The 24,479-nt window shown below is 36.5% G+C and overlaps 1 protein-coding gene across 1 annotated transcript in view; it reads left to right on the forward strand.

The window, feature by feature from the left end:
* The window catches only part of ORC5 (origin recognition complex subunit 5), an 85,650-nt gene that overhangs the window by 31,423 nt on the left and 29,748 nt on the right, over window positions 1-24,479 (forward strand). Inside the window, exons 9-12 of the mRNA XM_077746928.1 lie at window positions 8,283-8,335; window positions 9,712-9,824; window positions 10,875-10,922; window positions 18,550-18,660. Coding sequence (XP_077603054.1) covers window positions 8,283-8,335; window positions 9,712-9,824; window positions 10,875-10,922; window positions 18,550-18,660 — 325 coding nt within the window. The remainder of the gene's footprint in view (window positions 1-8,282; window positions 8,336-9,711; window positions 9,825-10,874; window positions 10,923-18,549; window positions 18,661-24,479) is intronic.

The following is a 24,479-nucleotide window of genomic DNA, read 5'->3' on the forward strand; positions in this document are numbered from 1 at the left end:
TCTCAAAAATAAATAGAACATTTTAAATAAATGTCATTTGATGAGGATTTTCGGAAGTCCCAGAATGGAAAGCTTGTTATGTGCTCTCTTAAAGGTAGAAAAATTTGGATGCTTAAAATGATTTTTATGTAATAATGGAAGGACTTAAGAGTTTCTCATAGGATAGTGATGGCCACGTAAATCCAGTTTTCTCCATAAGAACAATAGGGAGAGCAAATAAAATCACTTTTAATCTTTGCCTGCACCATAACTGGGAGTCTTCAGAGTTGACTACAAACTTCCATTTATATGTAACTAATGAAACAACTGAGGCCAGCAGAGCCAGCTCTGGAGTTCATGCTGAAATACACCCTTAAGCAGTAACTGCAAGGAGAAGACATAGGGAATAGGAGATGGGCTCACTAGTAGTGGTGAAAGACAGATGAAATCACCTTTAATTGAGAGTCCAGTCCTGAGTGGGTAAATACTGAGAACGAGTGGGACCTGAAGGGTTAGAGCACTAGCTACTGAAGACTTTTAAGTGTTTTAAGAGCATGTATGACAAGAATTATCATGGCTCTCTTAGGGAAGTACTGTTTTTGAGGGGAGACAGAGAGGTGGTTTGAAAGGGCAGGGCATCCCCTGAAGAGTAGGTAGTCAAGAAAGAAGTGGGGGATAGAGATTAGGGAACCCCGCCACCCCACCATCAAATAAGAAGAGAGTGACAAAATCAGGAGATAAGCCAATTCCTCCCCCTCAGAATGGCACTGCACTTCATTATTCTTACAGAAGAAAGCATTTTAGAATTAAAAAATCTATTAAGCCATCCGAGACCCTCACCCCTGCATTCGTAGTATATCATCTGTTTTCAGATTCAAGCAAGTACATTGGACATATCAAAGTGGAGAGAACTTGATATTTTATCTCCTCAAATGAAAATGGAATTTTAAGATATCCAAGGAGAGTAGATTCAACCGAGAATTAATAAAGGGTATTGAAGACAGAAATGAAAACAACCAAGACGACAAAACTAAATAGGTAAAAATAATTTAGAATGCATAAATGTGACGGCAAAGATTCGATATGTGTATAATTGGAGTTCCTAAAGAAAACAGTGGATTTGAACACAGATCTAAAACTGTAACCGAAGAAGACTTTCCAGAAGTAAAAGAAGACCTGGTTCCACAGATTACAGAGTTCATCTTTTCATTTGACCCAGAATGGTCAATTCGGAGACTACCCTAGTCTATTAATCTGTAACAAATTACCACGAACTAGTAGCTTAAAAATGTACATGTATTATATTTCTGGATTTCAGAAATCTAATATGGGTGCACAGGGCTCTGTTTCTGTTCCTTCTGGAGGCTTTTGGGGAGTACCTGTGTCTTTGCCTTGTCCATCATTTAGAGGCTACCTGCATTCCTTGGCCTGTGTTCCTTGCTCTGACTTCAAAGCCAGACTTCTCTTTGAACCTCTTGTCTTTCTCTTAAATTGTGATTTCATTGGGCCTACCCAGACAATCCAGAATAATCTATCCATCTCAGGATCCTTAACTCAGTCACTGTGCAAAGTCTCTTTTACCATGTAAGGTCATATTCTCAGGTACCAGCATTTGGGGCATGGATATCTTTAGGGACTTGTACTGAACCTACTGCAGAGACTTTCTTGTGTTTTTAGCTCTAAAACAAACAAACAAAAAAACCAACTATTTCTGAGAATCTAGGCAGAAAGGTCAGCTACTTAAAAAGGGCAGTGAATCTAATGAAGAGAAACAACAGGGGAGCAACATTTTCAAGAAACTTAACAAGAAAGGAAGTGTAAGGCAAGGAATTTTGTATCCAGCCAACCTATCGTTCAAGTAGCAGGGCTCTAGAAACCATTGTAAACATGTAAGAACTCTAGGAATACTGCTCATAAACACTTTCCCAAGAGTCTTCTACTGAAAAGGGTGTGCAACAGGCATGACTGGGGAAACTTTAGCAAAAGGGTTGATGATGAGCACTGAATTCAGTTAATCTTAGCTCAGAACTAAAAGATGAAAACAAGGGTAAATGACTATTATGAATATTACATGTTCTGTCTGATAGGGAAGAAATAACACAGTTACAAAGTTAAATCATAGAAAGAGAAGGGAAAGAGAGGGAAAAGTAGAGTGGGTTTACTGATTGCCGTACAGGTAACACATGGGTGTCAATAAGTCAGAAGTACAATTTGTGTGTGTGTGTGTGTGTGTGTGTGTGTTTGTGTGCGTTCAGATGTTTATTCTTGAGAGAGAGAATGCGTGAGTAGTGGAAAGGCAGACAGAGACAGAGACAGAGGATCTGAAGCAGGCTCTGTGCTGACTGCAGAAAGCCCAATTCACGGCTTAAATTCACAAATCATGAGATCATGACTTGAGCCAAAGTTGGATGCTTAACTAACTAAGCCACGCAGGTGCCCCCAGAAGTATAACTATATTTTTCAAAACATATATTCAAAGAAGTCTCATATCCACCCTTACCTTGTTTACTCTTTTTCCTAAAAACATTATATAATTTTTGGGAGTGCTTGGATAGCTCAGTCAATTAAGTGTCTGACTTTGATTTTGGCTGAGTTTATGATCTCACTGTTTGTGAGATTGAGCCCTGTGTGGGGCTCTGTGCTGACAGTGTGGAGCCTGCTTGGGATTCTCTCTCTCTTTTTCTGCCCCTCCCTTCTGCCCCTCCCCCTCACATGCGCACACATGCATACACTTTCTCTTTCAAAATAAATAAACTTAAAAATAAAATATTATCTTAAAAAATATGCATGTGTATGCACATAAATCTTGATGTATGCAAAGGCACTTCTTTCCTTTTGCAATTAATATATAACCTATAATGTGTTTTTTTCCCGGAAGGATAGAGCACAGAGATAATTTGCTAATCTAACCTCCTCCCTCGATAAGACATTTTGTTTTGTTTTAAATGTTTATTTATTTTTTTGGTGGGGAGGAGGAGCAGAGAGAGAAGGAGAGAGAGAGAATCTCAAGCAGGATCAGGCTCTGTACTGTCAGTGCATAGCTGGATGCAGGGCTTGATCCCAGGGACTTGGAATCATGACCGGAGCCAAAACCAAGATCCAGAAACTTTACCGACTGAGCCACCCAGGCCCTTTGCTGAGGCAGTTTGAAAACCCTTTTCTTTAATGGGTGAATTACATTCATTTGTATTTATTGATACGAAATGTATATGTTATATTAACTTTGTCATGTTAATTTGCTGAATTTATTTATGCAGTTATTTGTCTTTGAAAAAATTTTTGGTAGTTAGGACAGTTTGCATTTTTGTTCCACCTGGCTACCTTTGTAGTCCAATCATATGGAATGCCCTTAAGTTCCGTTTTTTTCTTGCAGTGCGATATAAAGGACCAGTGAGATTTTCCATAGGATGGTAGGGAAATGGCATTCTCAGCGGTGATACTTACTGGTCCATTTGAAAGCATTCACATTGCTTCAAGTTGTGACTCATCTATATTTTTCCCACTATCCCTGACCCTTCACACATGTAAAAATTTAAATATTTTAAAATAAATTTTAAAAAATCACATATTTTATATTTCCTAATTGAGATTAAATAATTTGGATAAGCAGAATAAAGAATAAAGTCCTGGAAGGGTAGGTCCTGACTCACCAGGCTGATGCTGGGAGTACATGTTGGTTGTAGAGCTTTTATAAGCAGTATGGACAAATTATGAAAAAGACTCTAACCTTGTTCCCTGGTTCATCTTAAAATTCTAGCCTATTTGACCTAATTAACCAACTACTCTGACTCTGAATCACCTCTGGAAATTGATAATTCATAAACATTTATTTAAAACATGGATAAACTTTTTAGTCAGATCTCAGTTTAAACTGGTTCCACTTTGTAGCCTTGGATTAACTTCTCTGACTTTGAGTTTCGTCATTTATTTAAAAAAAAAAAAAAAAAGAAAAACAAAGGAAAAAAAAAGAAGTGATCCTGTCTGCTTTATAAACTCATGAATGATAAGTGGAATATTTTAAGAGCTGGGTTCATAGAAGACACTTGGTAAATGTTAGTTTCCTCTTTTTTCATTAAAGATGGTCATTTTTTCACTTGGTTGTCCTTTGAGAGTTTAACATTACAGGGGTACTTGCCATATAAAAAAATCTTATCAATTTAAACTATCTCAAAGTCTGGGTTATAACAATGTAAATGATAAAATTTATCTTTCTTGGCTTTTATAAGAAGTAATGAAAATGCCTTATAACCTGTGAAGCATTATTGAGCCATAGGTGGCAGAAGTGATCTATTTTGAAAGTCAGCTTGCTGTACTGGGTCTGCTGTCCACATAGGTTACTGGTAGCCTGTTGGAATTTCCCATATTATTGTGCAGGTGTACCTTGGAGACGTTGCAGCTTCTGTTCCAGTCTACTGCAATAAAAAATAACGCAGTAAAGTGAGCCAAATGAGTTTCTTTGGTTTCCTTGTACATATATAAGTTAGTTTATCCTATACTACTATCTATTAAGAGTGCAATAGCATTATCTAAAAACAAACAAACCAACCAATGTACATACCTTTATAAAAAATATGTTACTGCTAAATATTGCTAACCATCATCTGAACTTTCAGTGAGTTTTAATTTTTTGCTGGTGGAGGGTCTTGACTTGATGTTGATGGCTGCTGACTGGTGGTTGCTGAAAGTTGGGGTAGCTGTGGCAGTTTCTTAAGACAACGATGTAATTTGCTGCCATTTTGTTGACAGTGCTGTTTGATAGCATTTTACCCACAGTAGAACTTTCAGAATCAGTCAGTCCTCTTAAACCCTGTTGCTGCCTTATCAACTAAGTTTATATAGAATTCTAAATCCTTTGATGTCATTTCAAAAATCTTCCTAGCATCTTCACCAGAAGTAGATTCCATCTCAGGAAACTACTCATGCATCACAAGCAACTCCTCATCCATTAAAGTTCATGAGATCATGGCCATGCAGCCCCATCCTCAGGCTCCACTTAACATCCTAGTTCTCGTGCTGTTTCCATCCCGTCTGCAGTTATTTCCTCCACTGAGGTCTTGAACCCCTCAAAGCTGATCATGAGGGTTGGAATCAGCTTCTTCCAAACTCTTGTTCTTGTTGATATTTTGTTAATGAGCAGTCAGTCACATGTTGAAAGGAATCTTTTCTGAGGAGTCGGTCTCAACAGTGGGCTTAACATACTCAGTAAACCATGCTGTAAATAAATGTGCTGCCATCCGGGATTGTTATTCCATTGACAGAGCATAGGCAGAGTAGATTGAGCATAATTTTTAAGGGCCTTAGGATTTTTGGAACAGTCATTGAGCATTGGCTTCAACTTAAAGTCACCAGCTACATTAGCCCCTAACCAGAGAGTCAACTCTCTAGCTATGAAAGTCCCAGATGGCGGCATCTTGCAGGAGAAGGCTGTTTCACCTGCACTGAAAATCTCTTGTTTAGTGTAGCCGCCTTCATTAATGATCTCAGCTTGATCTTGTAGACAGCTACTGCAGTTTCTACATTGGCACCGTCTGCTTCACCCTGCTCTTGTATGTTATGGAGATGTCCTCTGTCCTCTTTCCTTAAACCTTGTGAACCAACCTCTGCCAGCTTCAGACTTTTCTTCTGTAGCTTCCTCACTCCTCTCAGCCTCCATAGAATTGAAGAGAGTTGGACTTTGCTCTGGATTAGGCTTTGGCTGAAGGGAGTGTTGTGGCTGACTTAATCTTCTGCCCAGACCACTAATACTTTGTCCAGACAGCAGTAATGCTCTTTTGCTTTCTTATCATTTATGTGTTTACTGGGGGTAGCAGTTTGAGTTTCCTTTAAGAACTTTTCCTTTATGTTCAAAATATGGCTGTTTGGTGCAAGAGGCCTAGCTTCCAGCCTATCTTGGCTTTTGACAGGACTTCCTCACTGACCTTAATCATTTCTGACTTTTGATTTAAAGTGAGAGATGTGACTTTTCCTTTCACTTGAATACTCAGAGGCCATTGTAGGGTTATTAATTGGCCTAATTTCAATATTACTGTGTCTTAGGGAATAAGAAGGCCCAAGGAGAGGGAGAGATGGGGAAATGGTCAGTCATTGGAGCGTTTAAGTTTCCCATCTTATATGGGCATATGTTTTGAACCCCTAAAACAGTTAAAGCAGTAACATCAAAGATCACTGATCACAGATCATCATTGCAAATAATAGTGATGAACAAATTTAAAATAGTATGAGAACTACCAAAATGTGACACAGAGACATGGAGTGAGCAGTTGCTGTTAGAAAATTGGTGCCAGTAGACTTGATTGATGCAGGGTTGCCACACATCTTCAATTTGTAAAAAATGCACCATCTGCAAAACACAGCAAAGTGAGGCATGATAAAATGAAGTACGCCTGTATCTCCATAATTTTCAGCTCTGCTTGCAGATTTGGAGAAGTACAGTTAAATTTGGGATATTTCGTTCTGATCTGGCATTTATTTTTAAATTAGTATTTTGAGCTGAGTTAATGAGTTTGAGAGGGTCCTTACAGATCACTGCATCTAACTGCCTTATATTTTGGTGAGAAGTATATTGATTTATTCAAGGTCATACAGCTAAAACTTCTGTCTCTCAGGGCGTCTTTTTACTACACCATAGTGTATTTCCTAATGAATTTGACTTGTCATATCCTTACTTTATATTCTTAATAATATTTGAGGCTGTTTAATAGTTTTAATTGCAAGTAAGGTCAGAGGAGGCAGTGGAAATGGCGTGAGCTTTGCAGGCATTCTACAAGGATTCAGGTCTTAGCTCCATTACTGACTGGCTGGGTGTCCTTTGGCAACTTTTTTTTTTTTAATTTTTTTTTTTTAATGTTTTATTTATTTCTGGGAGAGAGAGAGAGAGAGAGAGACAGCGTGAGCAGGGGAGGGTCAGAGAGAGAGGGAGTTACAGACTCTGAAACAGGCTCCAGGCTCTGAGCTGGCAGTCAGCACAGAGCCCGACGCGGGGCTCGAACCCACGAACTGCGAGATCATGACCTAAGTGACAGTCGGACGCTTAACCGACTAAGCCACCCAGGCGCCCCTGTCCTTGGGCAACTTAACCTTGGTCCTGGGTGGACCTCAATTTTCTGGTGAAATGGTACTTATTTTTTTTTTTTTTTAATAGTTTATTGTCAAATTAGTTTCCACATAACACTCAGTGCTCATCCCCACAAGTGTCCTCCTCCATGCCCATCCCCCCCTCCCCCCACATCCATCAGTCCTCAGTTTTTGTCAGCATTCAAGAGTCTCTCATGGTTTGCCTCTCTCCCTTTCCCCCACCATTTCCGCCCTTCTTCTCCCCCTTGTTCCTCCGTCAAGTTCCTCCTAATCCTCCTATACGTGCAAACATATGATATTTGTCCTTCTCTGCCTGACTTATTTCGCTCAGCATAACACCCTCAAGGTCCATCCATGTTGCTACACATGGCCAGATTTCATTGTTTCTCATTGCCATGTAGTATTCCATGGTATAGATAAACCACATCTTCTTGATCCATTCATCTGTTGATGGACACTTAGGCTCTTTCCATGTTTTAGCTATTGTGGAGAGTGCTGCTATGAACATTGGGGTACATGTGCTCCTATGCATCAGCATTTCTGTATCCCTTGGGTAAATTCCTAGCAGTGCTATTGCTGGGTCATACGGGAGTTCTATTGTTAGTTTCCTGAGGAACCTCCACACTGTTTTCCAGAGGGGCTGGAAATGGTACTTATTTTAAGAGATTGTTACAGAGTTAGAAGTAGTGTATAACAGTTGCATCTGATATGCTAACTGAAACATGGGGAGTTATACTGAAGGATAGGTGATGTTATTTATTTATTGGTACTTTCTGATAGCTTTAAAATTATGATCAGGAAAAGAGATTAAAAATTAACACCTGAGTATTGGGGCGCCTGGGTGGCTCAGTTGGTTAAGCGTCCTACTCTTGATTTCAGCTTCACAGTTCATGAGTTCGAGTCCTGTGTTTGGTTCTGTGCTCACAGCGTGAAGCCTGCTTGCGATTCTTTATCCCTCTCTCTCTGCCCCTGCCCCCCAATAAATAAATAAACTTTAAAAAATTTAAAAAAATTAAAACTAACATCTAGGTGTTGATATGTAAGTTTATATTCTAATATGCGCTCAGTGATTTCACTGAGGCACAGGTATATTATTGCATCTATATGTTATTTGTAAAGAAATTGTTTTCTTAAATCAAAAATTTTTAGTTTTTTCTAGAACTCTCTTAAGTCCAGTATATTGATTTCATGTATTTTCAAACCATTATTACTCTTCTGTCTTCTTTCAGTTCACAGTGGGAAAAGCTACAGAAAGATGACACTGATCCAGCACAACTGAAAGGTATCCAAGGACATGTTGAGACAGTTACCAGAGACATGTCTTTAATTGATTACTGATAACTAAGATACTGATGTTAATTCTAAAGTTAGCATTAGTCAGTAAGTAGTGTGACAGAAAAGACTCTACAAGCTACAGTGATATTTGAATGAATGATTTTCTCTTAACTGAAGCTCTACTTAATGAGAGGAAATAATTCAAATATCAGCTTTCTCTTTTCTAAATGTTGGATTATATCCTGTAAAACTCAAGCAGTTTAATTTCTTTAAATGCTTTTGTTGAGTTGTGTGACACAGTTTTAGCTCAGTATATATGTACTTCATGAGTTTTATGTTAACCCACTTTGGGGGATGCATTTCTGTTGGTTAAGTTTAAAAAACCTTGTGCTTTTGTTTTCTTTAAAGAAACTTATCAGTTTGGATTTATCTCCATAGAAGAACTTTTACTTATAATTAAGCATGTATCGAAAATATTTTAAAAAATAGATCACTGTCTAGATGTTGTTGAGGTGGTGTAAAATTAAGTGGTGTTGCAATTCTGTTTTGTCTCTTTTGGTTTCTAAATGCTCTAGGTGCCATACAAGTGATTTCCAGTTGTATGTTCCAATGGAAAGAAATAGATGCTGGCATTAGAAAATCTGTAATGATTGGTCTGCTTTATTCCCTAATTGTACAACCTTGAGTCCACCTCAGTGTCCTCAACCAAAATGGGTAGAATGTCTAGTTTTAAGTTATTACAAAGATTCAGAGATGTCTAAGTAAGGCACCTAGCACAGTGTCTGACACATACTAGATATTCTGTAACTAGCAGATTCCTTCCTTTCCTGTACACATCAATGCTATTTGCCTGGCTCTCTTGTTTTATTTATCTGCTCATTTAGTTTTTTTCCTTTGTGCAGCATACTATAGGGATACCTATAAAAACATACTAGATACAGTTCCTTCAGTAAACAGTATAGCTTGGTAAGAAATATAATTTATGTATATAATTAACTATTAATACAAGGTATAAAGTTACACAGGCCATGAGTTAAATACTCAAAGTTAGAATTCATATTAGGGACAGATTTTCTACTTTGGTTTGATAGGAAGGCATCAGGGAATGCTTAATGGAAAATGTGGCTTTGAAGGGCAGAATGAGTAGGATTTAGAGTTCAGAATAGAAGGAGCTCAGCAAAAATAATAGAATGAGCAAGCATATGGGAAACAGTGATGTTTCCTACCACTGCTGCCACCATCATTATATGACACTTTAAGCTTAGGGAATAGGTCATTTGTACAAGAGAGCACCATATGGAAGTCAAAACATAAGTGAGAAAAGATAAGAGAAACTTAGCGGTAGCCTATTCAATGCCTTCATGAAAGTTTTTTGTTCTGTAGGGCTCTCAGCATATACTCATGTGGAACTTCCATATTATTCCAAGTTTATTTTAATTGCTGCTTACCTCGCTTCATACAATCCAGCAAGAACTGACAAGAGGTTCTTTCTTAAGGTAACAATTATTTCTTTTTACTTTGTTTTTGAAGATTCCAGGAATATTTTGAAATTTCTCAACACTTGTAATTTCTCAGGGGTAGAGATTAGAATAAGAGATTGCTAACTATGTGGGATGCCTTTGTGGCTCAGTCAGTTGAGCATCCAACTCCTGATTCTAGCTCAGGTCATGATCCCAAGGGTCTGTGGGATTGAGCCCCACATCGGGCTCTGGGCTGAGTGTGGAACTTGCTTGGGATTTTCTCTCTCTCCCTCCTTTCCCTTTGTCTTTCTCTCCCACTTGTACTCTCTCTCTTTAAAAAAAAAAAAAAAAAAAAGGAATAAAAAGAGAGGTTACTAAAAAAAGGCTTTAAATTAAGGTCATAATCTATATCTTAGGTAATAATTCTAGGTTTAACAATACATATAAATAAGGTTTTGTTTAAAGTGTGAGAGATGGGAATAGTTCTAAGGGTGCTGTGTACTCCATACATTGACATGCAGACCATTCAGAAGCCTCTTCTGCATGTATATTAGTTGGAGAAATTCCATTTTGGAATTTTTTCTTTTTGAAAAAATATGTATAATTTTATTTATTATTAAATGTATTTGTAATAAGTTTTTATTTGTTGTTTTGTTTATCTTCCCACTAGTCTTTAGTTTCATGAAAGCAAAGGACTATTGAATCCCATGTGCTTAACTAAATGTCCTCAGTCAGTGTTTCTTATGTGAATTGACAGCCTGCCTTAAGGGATGAGTAAAAACCCATTTATCTTTGGAAGTTTTGTTTTTATAGAAACCAATAATGCTGTACTGAGCCAATATATTAAGTTCTTTTAGGAAGTATCACTATTTTAACACCTTTTTCTTTACATACAGAAGTTATCTTGTGTACACTCTAAATCTAAGTCAAAGTAGCCTAAAATATGTTATTTTAGGTGGAAGTAAATAAGAAAGCCTAAGATATGAAATAAGTATTATATGTGCCATGTTTTAAATTACATTTTCTGTTTTTATGGAGTATCACCTTTTTTTTTTCCATCTTAACAGTTATTTTCCTTAATTGCAGCATCATGGGAAAATCAAGAAAACCAACTTCCTAAAGAAGCATGAAAAGGTACTTACATTTTAATATCTCTGTTGGGAAGAACTCATGAAATCAGGGTATGATAGGAAGTGAATGACTGTGTGCTTTTATTAGTCATTTGGATGTAAGAAGTTACTTAATGGTAAGGTTCCATATTTTGTTATATTGAATATAGTGATGAAGGCACATTCCAGCGAGCTGATATTAGAGATAAAAGTGAGTTGACAAGTTTTTATAGAGAATTCATAGATGACAAAGATTACCCTGGAATTTTTAACTAACCACAGTTGGTTTTCCTCTTTTCCCCTTTGACACACCCGTGAGAATGACACTGAAGAAATACAGAAGGTGAATGGACAGATAAAGGGTAGATAAGAGACCTGCACGGTTTGGAACTGCATTAATAGGTACACACACAGGTGACTAAGCCTCCAGAGAAGGTTGCCACCTAAGTCCAAAAGCAAGCAGATTTGACCCGAGGAGTCTGGAACAGTTTAGGAATTAGAGGTCCTGAGCACTAGGAAGGTAGGGGTGTGGGGCCAGATTGAAATTGGCAGAAGGAGCATTGGGCCTACTCAGATCGCTTGTTCCACTCTGTACATTTAAACCACTGCTGCTTTTCTTGGCAAAGGATGGAGAAGTTCAGCCTGTAAACTTTGCATCACAGAAGCTCTGAGTTTTGTTTCTCACTCCTGTTCTCAAAAGCAGTTTTTCTCAGTACACACTCCTGAATTGATAGTGTTCTCTCAGGACTTTGAGGGCATTGTTTTGCCGTCTTCTGGCTTTATTGTTGCTGCTGAAAAATCCACTGTTAGTCTGTTATTCCTTTGTTAATATCTGTGTTTTTCTCTAGCTAGAAGAGAACTTCTTTTCCTGTAGTTTTATTTTTTTTTTTCCTGGTTCACTGAGGTCAGTCTGGGATTTAAGTTTTTACTTGGGGTTTGTTTTGTTAATTGAATTTAAATAAGGATACCTTTATTCAATTCTGATGAATTAACTCTTCAAATAGTGCCTTGTCCTCATTCTCTCTAACTTGTCTTCCTGAGACACTGATTAGATGTAGGTTAGACCTTCCCACTCTGTACTCTGTTTATTCAGTCTTTCTCGTTCTTCATTACCCTTTGTCTCTATGCTGTGTTCTGGCTGATCTCTTTAGTTCTGTGTTTTGACTTTCTCTTTGGCTTTGTCTCTTGTGTTCACATCATCTTTGTGATTCCGGTATATTTTATTTATAATTCTTAGACATTTCCTTGGTTTATTTCAAGTCTGATGACTTTTATTTTTCCTAGTGATATTTTTCTTTAACATAAAAGTATTGTATGTTCTCTCTTATATTCCAGTGTTAGAAGGACTTGTTGGTCTACTGATTTTCCATTTTCTGTCTTTGCTGACAAAATGCCTTGTTCCTGATCATTTTATTATTTTTAATTGTTAGCTGAACTTCGTCATTTGGAATTTTTGAAGCCTGAAGTGTGTTCTTTAGAAAGGTTTTACATTTACTTCTGTGCAGGCATTTAAGAGCACTAGAACTCACCCACCTTATTGGGGATATGAGCTGGAGCCCACATATCCATTATCTGGATAATGGAAAGTGGATAAGCAAAGGGTGGCACATTTCCTGCAAGTGGAGTGATACTCAGCAATAAACCTAACACATTCCTAGCACAGCCAATAGAGTGAATCCCAGGAACACAGCACTGAGCGAGGGGAGTCTCCTTGAGAAAAGCAGGCGCTGTGGGATTCCAGGATGAGCAAACTAGTCTACCATGGAAATAGCACATCGGTTGCTTCTGTAGAGGCTGAGATGGGGGTTGAGCAGGAAGGGGCACAGAGGTTTTCTAGGGGTTCTTGTTGTACAACTTGATATTTGGGTGTGGGCCACACATACGTTCACATTTGTTAAAATTCAGCAAATGTTCACTTAAGATTGGTGCATTTCGTTGTAAGTCAATTTCACATCGAAAGAAAAACTGTACAAATGTTGAGCTCTAACCTTTGATCTGCCACGGAAGCCTTCGGAGGGCTGCATGCTGTTGGCAGCAGTCTCTGGAATGCCCAAGAAAGAATAATGATGGGTAAAGGGGTGGAGTATGGAGTGACGAGACGGTAAGCACATAGGTTACCGTTAATGGTGGACTCTTCCAAGGGCCTTAGAGGTTCATGGAAGATTTCTTTCAACATTATATTTGACATTTTTCATAAGAAAATGCTGGAAAAAACTAAGTGAAAGAGTAGTTCAGCCCTCATAATCGGACCACCATCTTTATTAATCCCTCCCTCCTTGGGTGGGATGGGGATGGGGGATTGCTGTCTTGGAGGCGATGGAATCCTTCATACCAGGTTTTGCTACACGTATTGTATTTATATCCACAACCAAACATCTTCAGAGATTTTTTTTTATGACAAGTGGTTCTATATCACATATGTCTTTTGAAAAATAACATCTTTTTATAATTGTGGGTACTGTGAATTATACTCCCCCTCCCCCCATCAGCATTAAGCCCTATTTTCTATTGAAATTCTCAGGAAAGATTTTATTCCTCTCTTCACACAGAGTCAGCGTTTCACAGGAAAATTTCCTTACCAAATATATTTGCTTGGCACAGAAAAATTCTTCTGGTATTGTCTGCTCACTGAGACATCTCTGATTAGGCTTTCCACTATAGGCATACCATTGATTTTGTACCCTCTTTCTTATGTGTGTAGTTGCTTTGGGTCATAAAGGATTGATATGAGAGAGTACTTACAGCTGGGGTAGTCAAGGAAGGATTTGTGGTAGGCCTTGCATATGAATGGGTGCTCAAGAATGGTGAGGTCTGGATGTGCAAAGATGGGAGAGGAGGGCATTCCACATGAGGAAATGATTGTAGTCAAGAAGCAGGGGTAAAAAAAGTGTGGGGTGTAAAAGAAATAATGAAATCTTATTGGCTAAAGTATCTGGTGAATTTCAGAGACAAGTCATTTGAAGCCAGATTGTGGAGGAATTTTGTCACTCACCAGTTTCTTAAGGGAAGGAAGCTCATCTCTTCATTTCTGTATCTCAGGAATTGGTGGTTATTTGCTGGGTATTTATAAATGAATAAATAGAATGAAGAAAATTGAAGAATGAATACAAGACTGAGAATTTCAGGCCTATTCTTTAGACAGAGAAAAACATTTAAAAATTTTGAGGTGGAAGATGTATGAGTGCTGGTCATCAGTGAGGACTGTGAAGAACTTGCACTCAGACCGCCCCTTTGGAATGAGTAGATTTGTGCAAGTCCAAGAGAGGATGGTCTTGACAGAGGGAACCGTATGAGCAAAGACCTCATGAAGATGCCTGTAGTTGTAAAGGAAGTCTACTATTACTACTGCTAATTCTTTCTTTCTTTCTTTCTTTCTTTCTTTCTTTCTTTCTTTCTTTCTTTCTTTCTTTCTTCTCCTCCTCCTCCTCCTTCTTTTCTTCTCTTTTTCTCCTTCTTCTTCGTGTTAATTTATTCTTTTGAGAGAGAGTATACCTGCAGGCAAGTGAGCATGAGTGGGGGAGGGGCAGAGAGAGGGAGAGAGAAAGAATTCCAAACAGGCTCCATACCATCTGTGCAGAGCCCAACACAGGACCTGAACAGCAAACTGAGATCATGACCTGAGCCGAAATCAAGAATCAGATTCTTAACCGACTGAGCCCCCCAGACACCACTAAACTCTAGTTCTTCTGATGTTACTCTTATTGATTTGAATTTTATAATAGCCTCTTTTGTCTTTGGTTCATGTCGTTTTAAATTCTGAGCTTAAAAGAAACTTTACAGTTGTTAGTTTATATTTTTGTTCCCTCTCCTCCTGAAGTTGTGATTGAAGGCTTATTTTATGCCAAGCACTCTGCTGGATGCTATGGATATAACAGAGAACAGAACAGGTATTGTGTCTGCCCTCCTGAAGCTCTCAATCTAATCAGGCATCAAACTTTAAAAAGCAAACCACATGAATAATTATTATAACAGTTGTTTTGAAAATATTACATATCTTCAATTGTGTATTCTTTCTGTGTGTACTCAGTTGACGCTTTTTTTTAAGATTTTACTTTTTAATTCAACAAATGCATATGCATGACGCCAGATTACTTGCCAGTTAGCTTACATAGAAAAACAAAAGTTTTCCCCCTCTCCTCATTCATAGTCCCCTTCCCCCCTTCTTTGAATTGTTTTCTGGGTTTTTTTGGGGGGGTATAGATATCCATATTAAGTTTCTGTCTCTATTTTTCTTTATGTAACTTGACACCAAGTTTCATGCCATTTAACTCCTCAGTAATTGATTTGATTTCCTTTTTTGATTCTTCTATTCTTACAGACCTTCCTTCTTGAGCTCTACAGTGAATTTGTAGGCATTTCTCAGACTTTGTCTTCCCCTCTAGGTGAGAAGCCACCTTGCATTTATAGCACACAAAACCAGTTCAGTGAGGAAGATAAATTATCATATGCCTTACGTGCCACAGAACACTTTAATTTTAAATTGGATATGTGTTTTATAATCAGAAAATTTAAAAAGTGAAAATCAAAGAAGTAGGTATTCACAATGCAATTCTCAGGCTGAGTTGCCTCCCACATGATTCCCACTACTTCTGGAATTTAGGAACTTTTTACTTAATATCAAGTCACTTCTAAGTGTTAATGAGGACAGGGATACTTATTCCATTTAGGTATCTCAATATTTTCCTTTATTTTTTCCTTTCTTTCTTGAACATCATTTCATTGATTTATTCATTGTTCATTCATCCATTCATTTATTTAATGATCCGAAGTGCTAGGGATAAAAAGGTGAATAAAACATTTCCTGTTTTCAGGGCAGTTATCTAGAAAAGAAAAAGAACACATAAACAGGTGTATCATGATGACTGTATTAAAAGCTTTTGAGCATTTATAATCCAAATATGGTGAGGCTCTGTGTTTGATCTTACTTGAGTTCTCACAGTGACCTGTTGAATGTGGTTTCTATGATTCTCTTCATTTTCTAGGTGAGGAAACTAAGTAACTATTAAAGAGAAATTAATTCAGTAACTGGCACAAGGTTATCTAGTTAATGTTGTAGAACCAGCATGCAGTTTCAGGACTTTCTGACTCGAAAGCCTACCATGATGTTAACCACTCTTATTAATCTCATACAACTGTCAGATGATTCATATCTAGAATTTGTTAAAGACTTACTATACAGGCCAGTAACAAAAAGGCAAAAATCCAATTGACAAGTGGGTAAATGACACAAAAAGGAACCTGAATGTCTAACAAAGCTGACATGATCATCAGCCTCATTCACTAGTGAGAGAAATGAATCTTTAAACCATAGCTGATATTTCATGCTCTTGGATTGGCAAAACTAAAAAAAAAAATTCTGATGCTTTCAAATGTTGCTGTAGAAGAATAGGAGCCGGCATATTCTGTAGGTTGGCAATAATTAAAGTTCATATGTGACTGTACTTTGTATTTGTCAGGATAGACCAGGCTATGCTGTAGTAAAAAACAAACCCCCAAATCCTCAGCGGCTTTACATGACAAAGGTTTATGTGTTATTCCTGACACAACGGAGTATGAGTTGGATGGCCTTCTTTTATAGTGATGCCAAGTAAAACATGGTGATTTCCAAAGTTGCCACCAAAGGGTAAGAAGATTAAAGGACTAAAAGAAGATTAAAGGTTTGAAAGGCTAGGCTGAAGTCAGTTACATCATAGTCACCCGTATTCATCTAACTGCAGGAAGTATGATACTGAGAAATGTAGTCTTCCTGTGTGCCTGAGAACAAAACGTTGGTGAGCACACCGCATTGTCTGTGCCCTTTCCTTTAATTTAGCAATTCCATTTAGGGAGACTCACATATGTACACAAGGGGAAATGTACAAGATTGTCCATCACATTATTATTTGTGATGAAGGATAATGATGAATTTTTAGAAGCAGATAGTGATTTGTCATCAAATGGAATTCTGTTGGGTAGTTTATAAATGGGATTAGAGTGGGGCACGTGGGTGGCTCAGTTGGTTGAGCATCTGACTTTGGCTTAGGTCATGATCTCACAATTCGTGAGTTCAAGCCCTGTGTCAGGCTCTGTGCTGACAGTTCAGAACCTGGAGTCTCCCTGTGTGTCCCTCTCTCTCAGCTCCTCCACCTCTCACACTCTTGTCACTCTTTCTTTCTCAAAAATAAACATTAAAACAAATTTTAAAAAATAGGATTAGAGATACATATATCAATATGGATAAATCGCAAAAACATGTTGGAGAAAAGCAACTTGGTAGAGTGATAGTCCAAAATAGTATTTATATGAGATTAGATGTTGCAGATAGTGCTATATATTATTTATGAATACATATGTAACACTGGTGTAAAAACTGTAATGAAAGTGGCAAAAACACCAAATTCTGGATTGTGGTTCCTTCTAGGGAGAAAATGAGATGTGAGAGGGGTGTAAGGGAGCTTCAATTTATCTGTAATGTGATCTGATGTTTTATTTCTTTGCACATATTGCATAATGTCAGGGTTTGATAAAATTTGGTGCTGGGTACATTGTTATATTGGCCTCCGTACTTTTCTAAGTATTTGAAGTATTTAATGAGAAAGGATATAAAATTTAAGACCTGGAAAATGATTTCTGAACTATTTTTTAGATATAAACAGCTGGGATAAACATTTTGTAAACTCTGTGTAGGCATCTTTTTAGTCGTTCTTCTTTAAAGAAATAATTATTCTCTTGCATGTAAATAAAGATTTCCATTTATTTTTCATTGCTTAATATAGATACTTAAATTCTAGCAGTGCTACTAAAATTATCTTACTGAGTGGACCTTGAGTACTTGACTTTTCTTTTTTCTTTTTTCATGTTTATTTATTTTTGAGAAAGAGGAGAGAGGTGGGGGGGAGGGGAGAGAATATTAGCAGGAGAGGGGCAAAGAGAGAGGGAGACACAGAATCTGAAGCAGGCTCCAGGCTCTGAGCTATCAGCACAGAGCTCAATGCGGGGCAAACTTGTGAACTGTGAGATCATGACCTGAGCCAGAGTCAGACTCTCAACCAACTGAGCCACCCAGTCACCCTGAGCACTTCAGTTTTTTAATAACAAGTATTGTATCATGTGAATTTGTACACAAGTATGAACATGTTGCAATTTTTCAGTTTTAAAGTTTAGGTTGTTTCAGGCTGACAGCTTATAAATTACTAAATATTTTATTAGTTTTCTAAGCTAGTATTTACTATAACTAATTTTTTAGAATTACTTATATGGAACAAATGTGTTTTCCTGGTGATGGAACACAGAGGAATAAATAGTGAGAAGTAAGGAATAAGTTCTGTCTAGGACTTAGGACCTAGACCCTGGTTTTAGATTTGCACTGTTTTGACAAATGACTTGGATAACTCCCTGAACATGTAGTTACAGCAGCAAAATAGATATGATCTTCAGGACGTTCAGGACTGAGATGGATGACTTGTTAGTTTTATGCTAAGTCAGAAAACCTTGAAGGAAAAGTTGAAAGATAATTCATGATCATATCAGCTAAAATTTTAATGTAGAGACTGGAAGTTAGAGTTGTTAAGGTCTTTGGGGAACAGTATATGTGTATTGTTACAAGGAATTTGTAGTGCAGAAAGTGAATGCTCTTCTGTAAGAATAAAATCCGTGTTCTTTTATTGTTACAGACAAGCAATCATCTTCTTGGCCCAAAACCATTTCCACTCGACAGGTTATTAGCAATATTGTATAGTATTGTGGACAGCAGAGTTGCTCCAACCGCGAACATCTTTTCCCAGGTAAGCTTACTAATAGGTTATTATCTGTCATCTTTATTTTTATGGAATTCTTCCAGTAGTATAGTTGGTATAGTTCCAGGCATTTAGATTTTTAGTCAGCATATGTTACCATTTTAACTGGTATGAACTTTGTTCTTGGTAAGTACTTGAAATTTCCAAATATAGCATCTTTGAGGGTATCCCTGAATTTTCTTTTATTTATAGGTATAACTTGATGACAAAAACAGCTTGATGTTTTGGATGTTTTCTTTTTTCAATAAAGGGATGTTTTGTGTGTGTTTGTTTATTTTTTAATAAATAATGAGCAGGAGAGGGGCAGAGAGGGAGAAAAGAATCCCAAGCAGGCTCTGTGCTGACAGCCCTGATGTGGGGCTCAAACTCATAAACCATGAGACCATAACCTGAGTTGAAATCAAGAATTGGATGCTTAACTGACTGAGCCACCCAGATGCCCCTCAATAAAGGAATTTTTAAATTAAATGATTATAATTATCTTGGTGATTAAATAAGTGGCTTCATGATTAATTTGAAGAATTATAATGTAGAAATATAATCTAATGAAGACAATTTTTAAAAATGTATTTGTAGGAAAGTTATAATATCCTTACTCCTCACATAGATATTAGTTGACAGTATGATTTGTTAAAAAAAATATTTATTTATTTATTTAGAGACCAAGCACATGCATGAGCAAGGCAGGGGCAGAGAAAAGAGAGAGAATCCCAGGAGGCTCTGTGTCTNAAAGGAATTTTTAAATTAAATGATTATAATTATCTTGGTGATTAAATAAGTGGCTTCATGATTAATTTGAAGAATTATAATGTAGAAATATAATCTAATGAAGACAATTTTTAAAAATGTATTTGTAGGAAAGTTATAATATCCTTACTCCTCACATAGATATTAGTTGACAGTATGATTTGTTAAAAAAAATGTTTATTTATTTATTTATTTAGAGACCAAGCACAAGCATGAGCAGGGCAGGGGCAGAGAAAAGAGAGAGAATCCCAGGAGGCTCTGTGTCTCAGCACACAGTGTGATGTGGGGCTCAGTCTGATGAACCATGAGATTGTGGCGTGAGCCAAGCCAACCAGGTGCCCCCACAGTATGATTTAAAAAAAAAATTCCCAGAATGGTTACGTTCTCAGAATTTTCACTAGATGGCAGCACTAGCCTAAAAATATGAAATAAGACTTTAAAAACAAAATAAAGTCATTAAGGTTTTTATTTTGGTTGACATTTTAAGAAAAACTTATTTATTAAATATATGGTCACAATAGATTTCTTAATTAGTACATAAGAACAGTTCTTACAACATGGTGTGAATGCCTAGAAGATAATGAAAAGCACTCACCCTGGAATTTTCAATGAGCATTTTGTTATGTGTGTATGTTTTTAGGTTGAAAAATATATAAAATAATAACATTTTTGTATGGTGGTAACTTTTAAGTTTTCATTTAAAGAAGACTTTGAGAACCAAAAACAGATACGTTCTTAACATTCTCAGCCCTAAAGTTAGATAATTTTTATATGTCAGAATTTATAGAAAATTCTTATCTACATTTATTGTGTTCTTGAAGAAAGGTATTCTAGTTGGTTATTAAGCTATGTAAATAATAGGTAGGTAGATTGGTAGCCTTAATGCTGTTAATTTAAAAAATCTAATTCAGTTTTAATCTGTATTACAGGGATTTTTTTCATATATCTTTTAAAAAGTTTTGTCTGAAATTACTTAAAAAATTTTTTTCAATGTTTATTTATTCTTGAGAGATAGAACACGAACAGGGGAGGAGCAGAGAGAGAGGGAGACACAGAATATAAAGCAGGCTCCAGGCTCCGAGCTGTCAGCACAGAGCCCAACATGGGGCTTGAACATACAAATCGTGAGATCATGCCCTGAGCCAAAGTCAGACCCCTAATCAACTAAGCCACCCAGGTGCTCCTGAAATTGCTTTTTAATCAGACTTACATTTTGTTAATAGCTTTCTACATACACTATATGACATTTTTGTTTTGTTTTTGCTCTGGCAATAACTGTGAAACAGAAAGCAGGTATTATGAACTTTATTATAGGAAACAGCCTTAGCGAGGTTAAATGATATTCTCAATATGACACAATGAATAATTTTTACGTACCAAAGTCTAGAGAAGCGAGGTAGACCGTTCTAAACAGAAAAGGAAGGCATTTGCATCACATGTGATTGTACTTCATAGATGCCCAAAAATTACCTTTGTTGGGGATGGAAAGAAGGATAATAAATGGTTTTTTTTTCCTTTCAAAGAGCTTATAATTTATTCTGGGAGGGGTAAAACATATACATAACAATAATGCTGTAAGGCTGTAAATGGATGCTTGATAGTGCTGCTGAGAATTTTAGAGCAGAGAGGATAGGGCAGGATGAGAGAAAGACGACTTCACAGAGAAGGCACAAAATGGAGCTGGGCTGTGGAGAATGAGTAGGATTGTTTTTTCTTTAATTCTAGTTTACGTAAGTGATACATGTTTATTGTACAAAAATGAGAAAATGGTAAATAAAAAGTAAGAGATAAAGCGGACATCTTACTTCCAACGAGTAAAGTTCAGTTAGACTAGAGATTTAAGGGAAAATGATAGGAGCTTGGTCAATAAAGTATCCAGGTAAGTCCAGTAACACACTCTGTTTAAGAACAAAATGTGGCTGAAATCATATTCAGAAAAAGGGTAATTGTCCCACATGCTTATTTTTTTCCCTTTCCATTAATTCCCAGGGTCCTTTTGTATTTTCTCCTTTCATTCATCAACTGTACTCTTGCCCACAGGAATGACAATTTACCTGTGCACACTTAATTTTCTAAATAAATAGGACATTTGTATTGGCAGTGCTCCTTGGTATGGACACTAGATGGCAGTATTGCTGCATTCTGGCTTTAAGATGAACTAGGAAAACTTCATGTTTAGAGAAAGCTTTAATTTCACACACTGGTTTATTAGGAAAAAAACGATTGCCTGAAGATGTATAATGAAATATATGTGTGTATGTGCACATATGTGTACACGTTCATGAAAATGTAAATACAGTTGGTAAAAAATTGTGTTGCATAAGTATTTTCCACTTGGAAATAAGTTCTTTTCTTTTCGCTATAATGTGTCTCTATGAGATGATAATGTATTTTTCTACTCACTTATTCTTTATCCTTTAAGGATTTATTTTATAGTAATGTGCTGTTACATATCACATAATTATAACTTTTTACATACAGTAAATTGATCAAGGGGCATCTGGGTGGCTCATTCAGTTAAGCACCTGACTTCAGCTCAGGTCATGATCTCACAGTTGGTGAGTTTGAGCCCCATATTGGGCTCTGTGCTGTCAGCACAGACCCTGCTTTGGATGCTTTGTCTCCCTGTCTCTGCCCCTCCTCTGCTTGCTCTATCAAAAAAAATAAATACAAATTAATTTTTTTAAAAAAAGCAGAGGCTTGATTTTACTCCTATTAAAAAAATTGATCAAATGTGGCACATACGTTCACAATTTCTTGAAGTGAAATTTTATTTCCATTGCAGTATTTTAAGTTACTTAAATCTATTCTTTTAAAAAAAGCTATAAAAATAGTAAGTTAAGGAACTTTAAAGTTGTTAAAATTCCAGTTAAGAATGATAATCAAATTTATAATAGTATTAGTAGCAGTAATACTGTAGTTGTTATTCTTCTGAATATGTTCTTTATGAAGTTTTAGGTAAAATCCTGTTCATTAATTTTTTAATCTCATAGGTAAAAGAATGTTAGCACATATAACATTTTACAATAGGTTAATGCTCAAATTTATCAAATTGAAATATGGTTTTAAATTTTTCTGAGACTTTCAAGATAAGTTTAGCCTTATGCAATTTAATATAATCTTATAGTCAAGGTCTTGGATCATTTAAAAAATTTCACTCACCTAAAACAAATGTAGCTCTTGTATATGTATCTGAGCTTGGTGAATGGCAGGTCATTACTTCTGATGTTCTCATTCTTCATTGTCAGCCTGGCTAGAATGGATACATTATACCATTTCCATGCAGGAAGTGGTCAAGCTTATAGCTATTACTTTCAAATTTTAATTTGATCAGATATGTTATTGAAAGTCACTTATCATCTTTAGAAAACATACTATTGAATTGTCTTTTTTTCCAGAATCATATTAAAAACAGTTATGCTTCTTTACCTTCTTTTTTCCTTGTTGAAAAATGGTAATTTGGAAATTTTTTGCATGATCTTTTTCAAACTTTTGATACTTCTGTCCTCTCTTACACATCCTTGCCCACATCCTCCATAATCTTATAGTGAGGTGAAGATAGTGGGAATATAGTTCTTTAAGATTGTAGTCATGTGTGTCACTTATTTTAAAATATTAAGCCATATTGCCTGCTCTTTTCCCAGAGGAAGAGTGTATTTCTAAAATTATTAGTACAGGTTTATAAAGTGACTTTTAAACAGGAAAATTATCTTTAAAAAATAAAGGGTATTTAATTTTACATATATTACATATTATCATTGATATTTGATCACTCAGCATTTTGAAAAATTATTTTTAAAAATAGTTCACTGTAATTCCACAACTCATGAGTTGTAAAAGAATTATTATATTGCTATATTATAAGAAACAGTGCACTCTAATGTCAAGAAGTAGCCCAGAAATATGAAAAGGAACATACATTGTTCCTTTAAGTAGTCCAGGGGCATCGAGGTGGCTCAGTCTGTCAAATGTCCAACTCAGGTCATGATCTTGTGATTCGTAGGTTCGAGCCCCATATTAGGCTCTGTGCTGACAGCCCAGAGCCTGGAGCCTGCTTCAGATTGTCTCCCTTTTTCTCTGCTCCTCCCCCACTCACGCTCTGTCTCTCAAAAATGAACAAATGTTAAAAAAATTAAAAATGAAAAAAATTTAAAAAAATTCTATGTACCATACTGACAAATTGAATTTTTTTAGTAATTAGTATCTATTTTCTGAATGGCTTTCTGTTTAGGTGTGCATAATTCGATAAGGAAAAAATTAAATTAAAATGTCCTTATAAATTTATTATCACTTTTAAGAGTCTAAAAAAGAAAAATTTTGAGCAAAGTATACAGGTAAATTTTTTCAAAAATAAACATTTCCATTTCTACTCTCTCTGCTTTTTGAACTCACGTCATGATACCATACACGTATTGGAATATCTTTGGACTGTGTATTTCTACATCAGTTGAATTTTTTGGTCATGAATCAACTTGATCTTTCCCCACAGAGGTTGCATTAATTGCAATAACATTTACATAACTTTATACTTTCTACTGATTTAGTTGTTGGCTTATAAGCTATACAGGATGTATTTAAACTAATAATTTTGCTAATTTCCAAATCATTATAAGTCAGAATGCAGAATGATAATTTGGTCATTTTACCAGTGCGAGTTTTCTGAAGCAGATGCTTCACCTCTAATTTATCATAGCTGGAAGATGTTTTTGCAGTACTTGTTAGGACTGCTAACCTTTTATTCAACCAAAAACAGATTTTTGGCATTTTTCTTCAAATATAGGTAGATGTACAGTAAATTTGTGGAATTTTCTGCTTTTTTAAAGTATAAAAGGGATTTTATTATTTATTTCAAAAACATTTAAAAATAAAAATTTTAGGGGCACCTGGGTGGCTCAGTTGGTTCAGCATCCGACTTTGGCTGGGGTCATGATCTCAGTGCTCGTGAGTTCAAGCCCTGCTTCGGGCCCTGTGCTGACAGTTTTGAGCCTGGAGCCTGCTTCGGATTCTGTGTCTCCCTCTCTGCCCCTCCCCCGCTCATGCTCGCACACGTTCGCGCGCTC

Source organism: Crocuta crocuta, unplaced genomic scaffold (assembly GCF_008692635.1).
Source record: "Crocuta crocuta isolate KB4526 unplaced genomic scaffold, BGI_CrCroc_1.0 scaffold396, whole genome shotgun sequence".
NCBI lineage: Eukaryota > Metazoa > Chordata > Mammalia > Carnivora > Hyaenidae > Crocuta > Crocuta crocuta.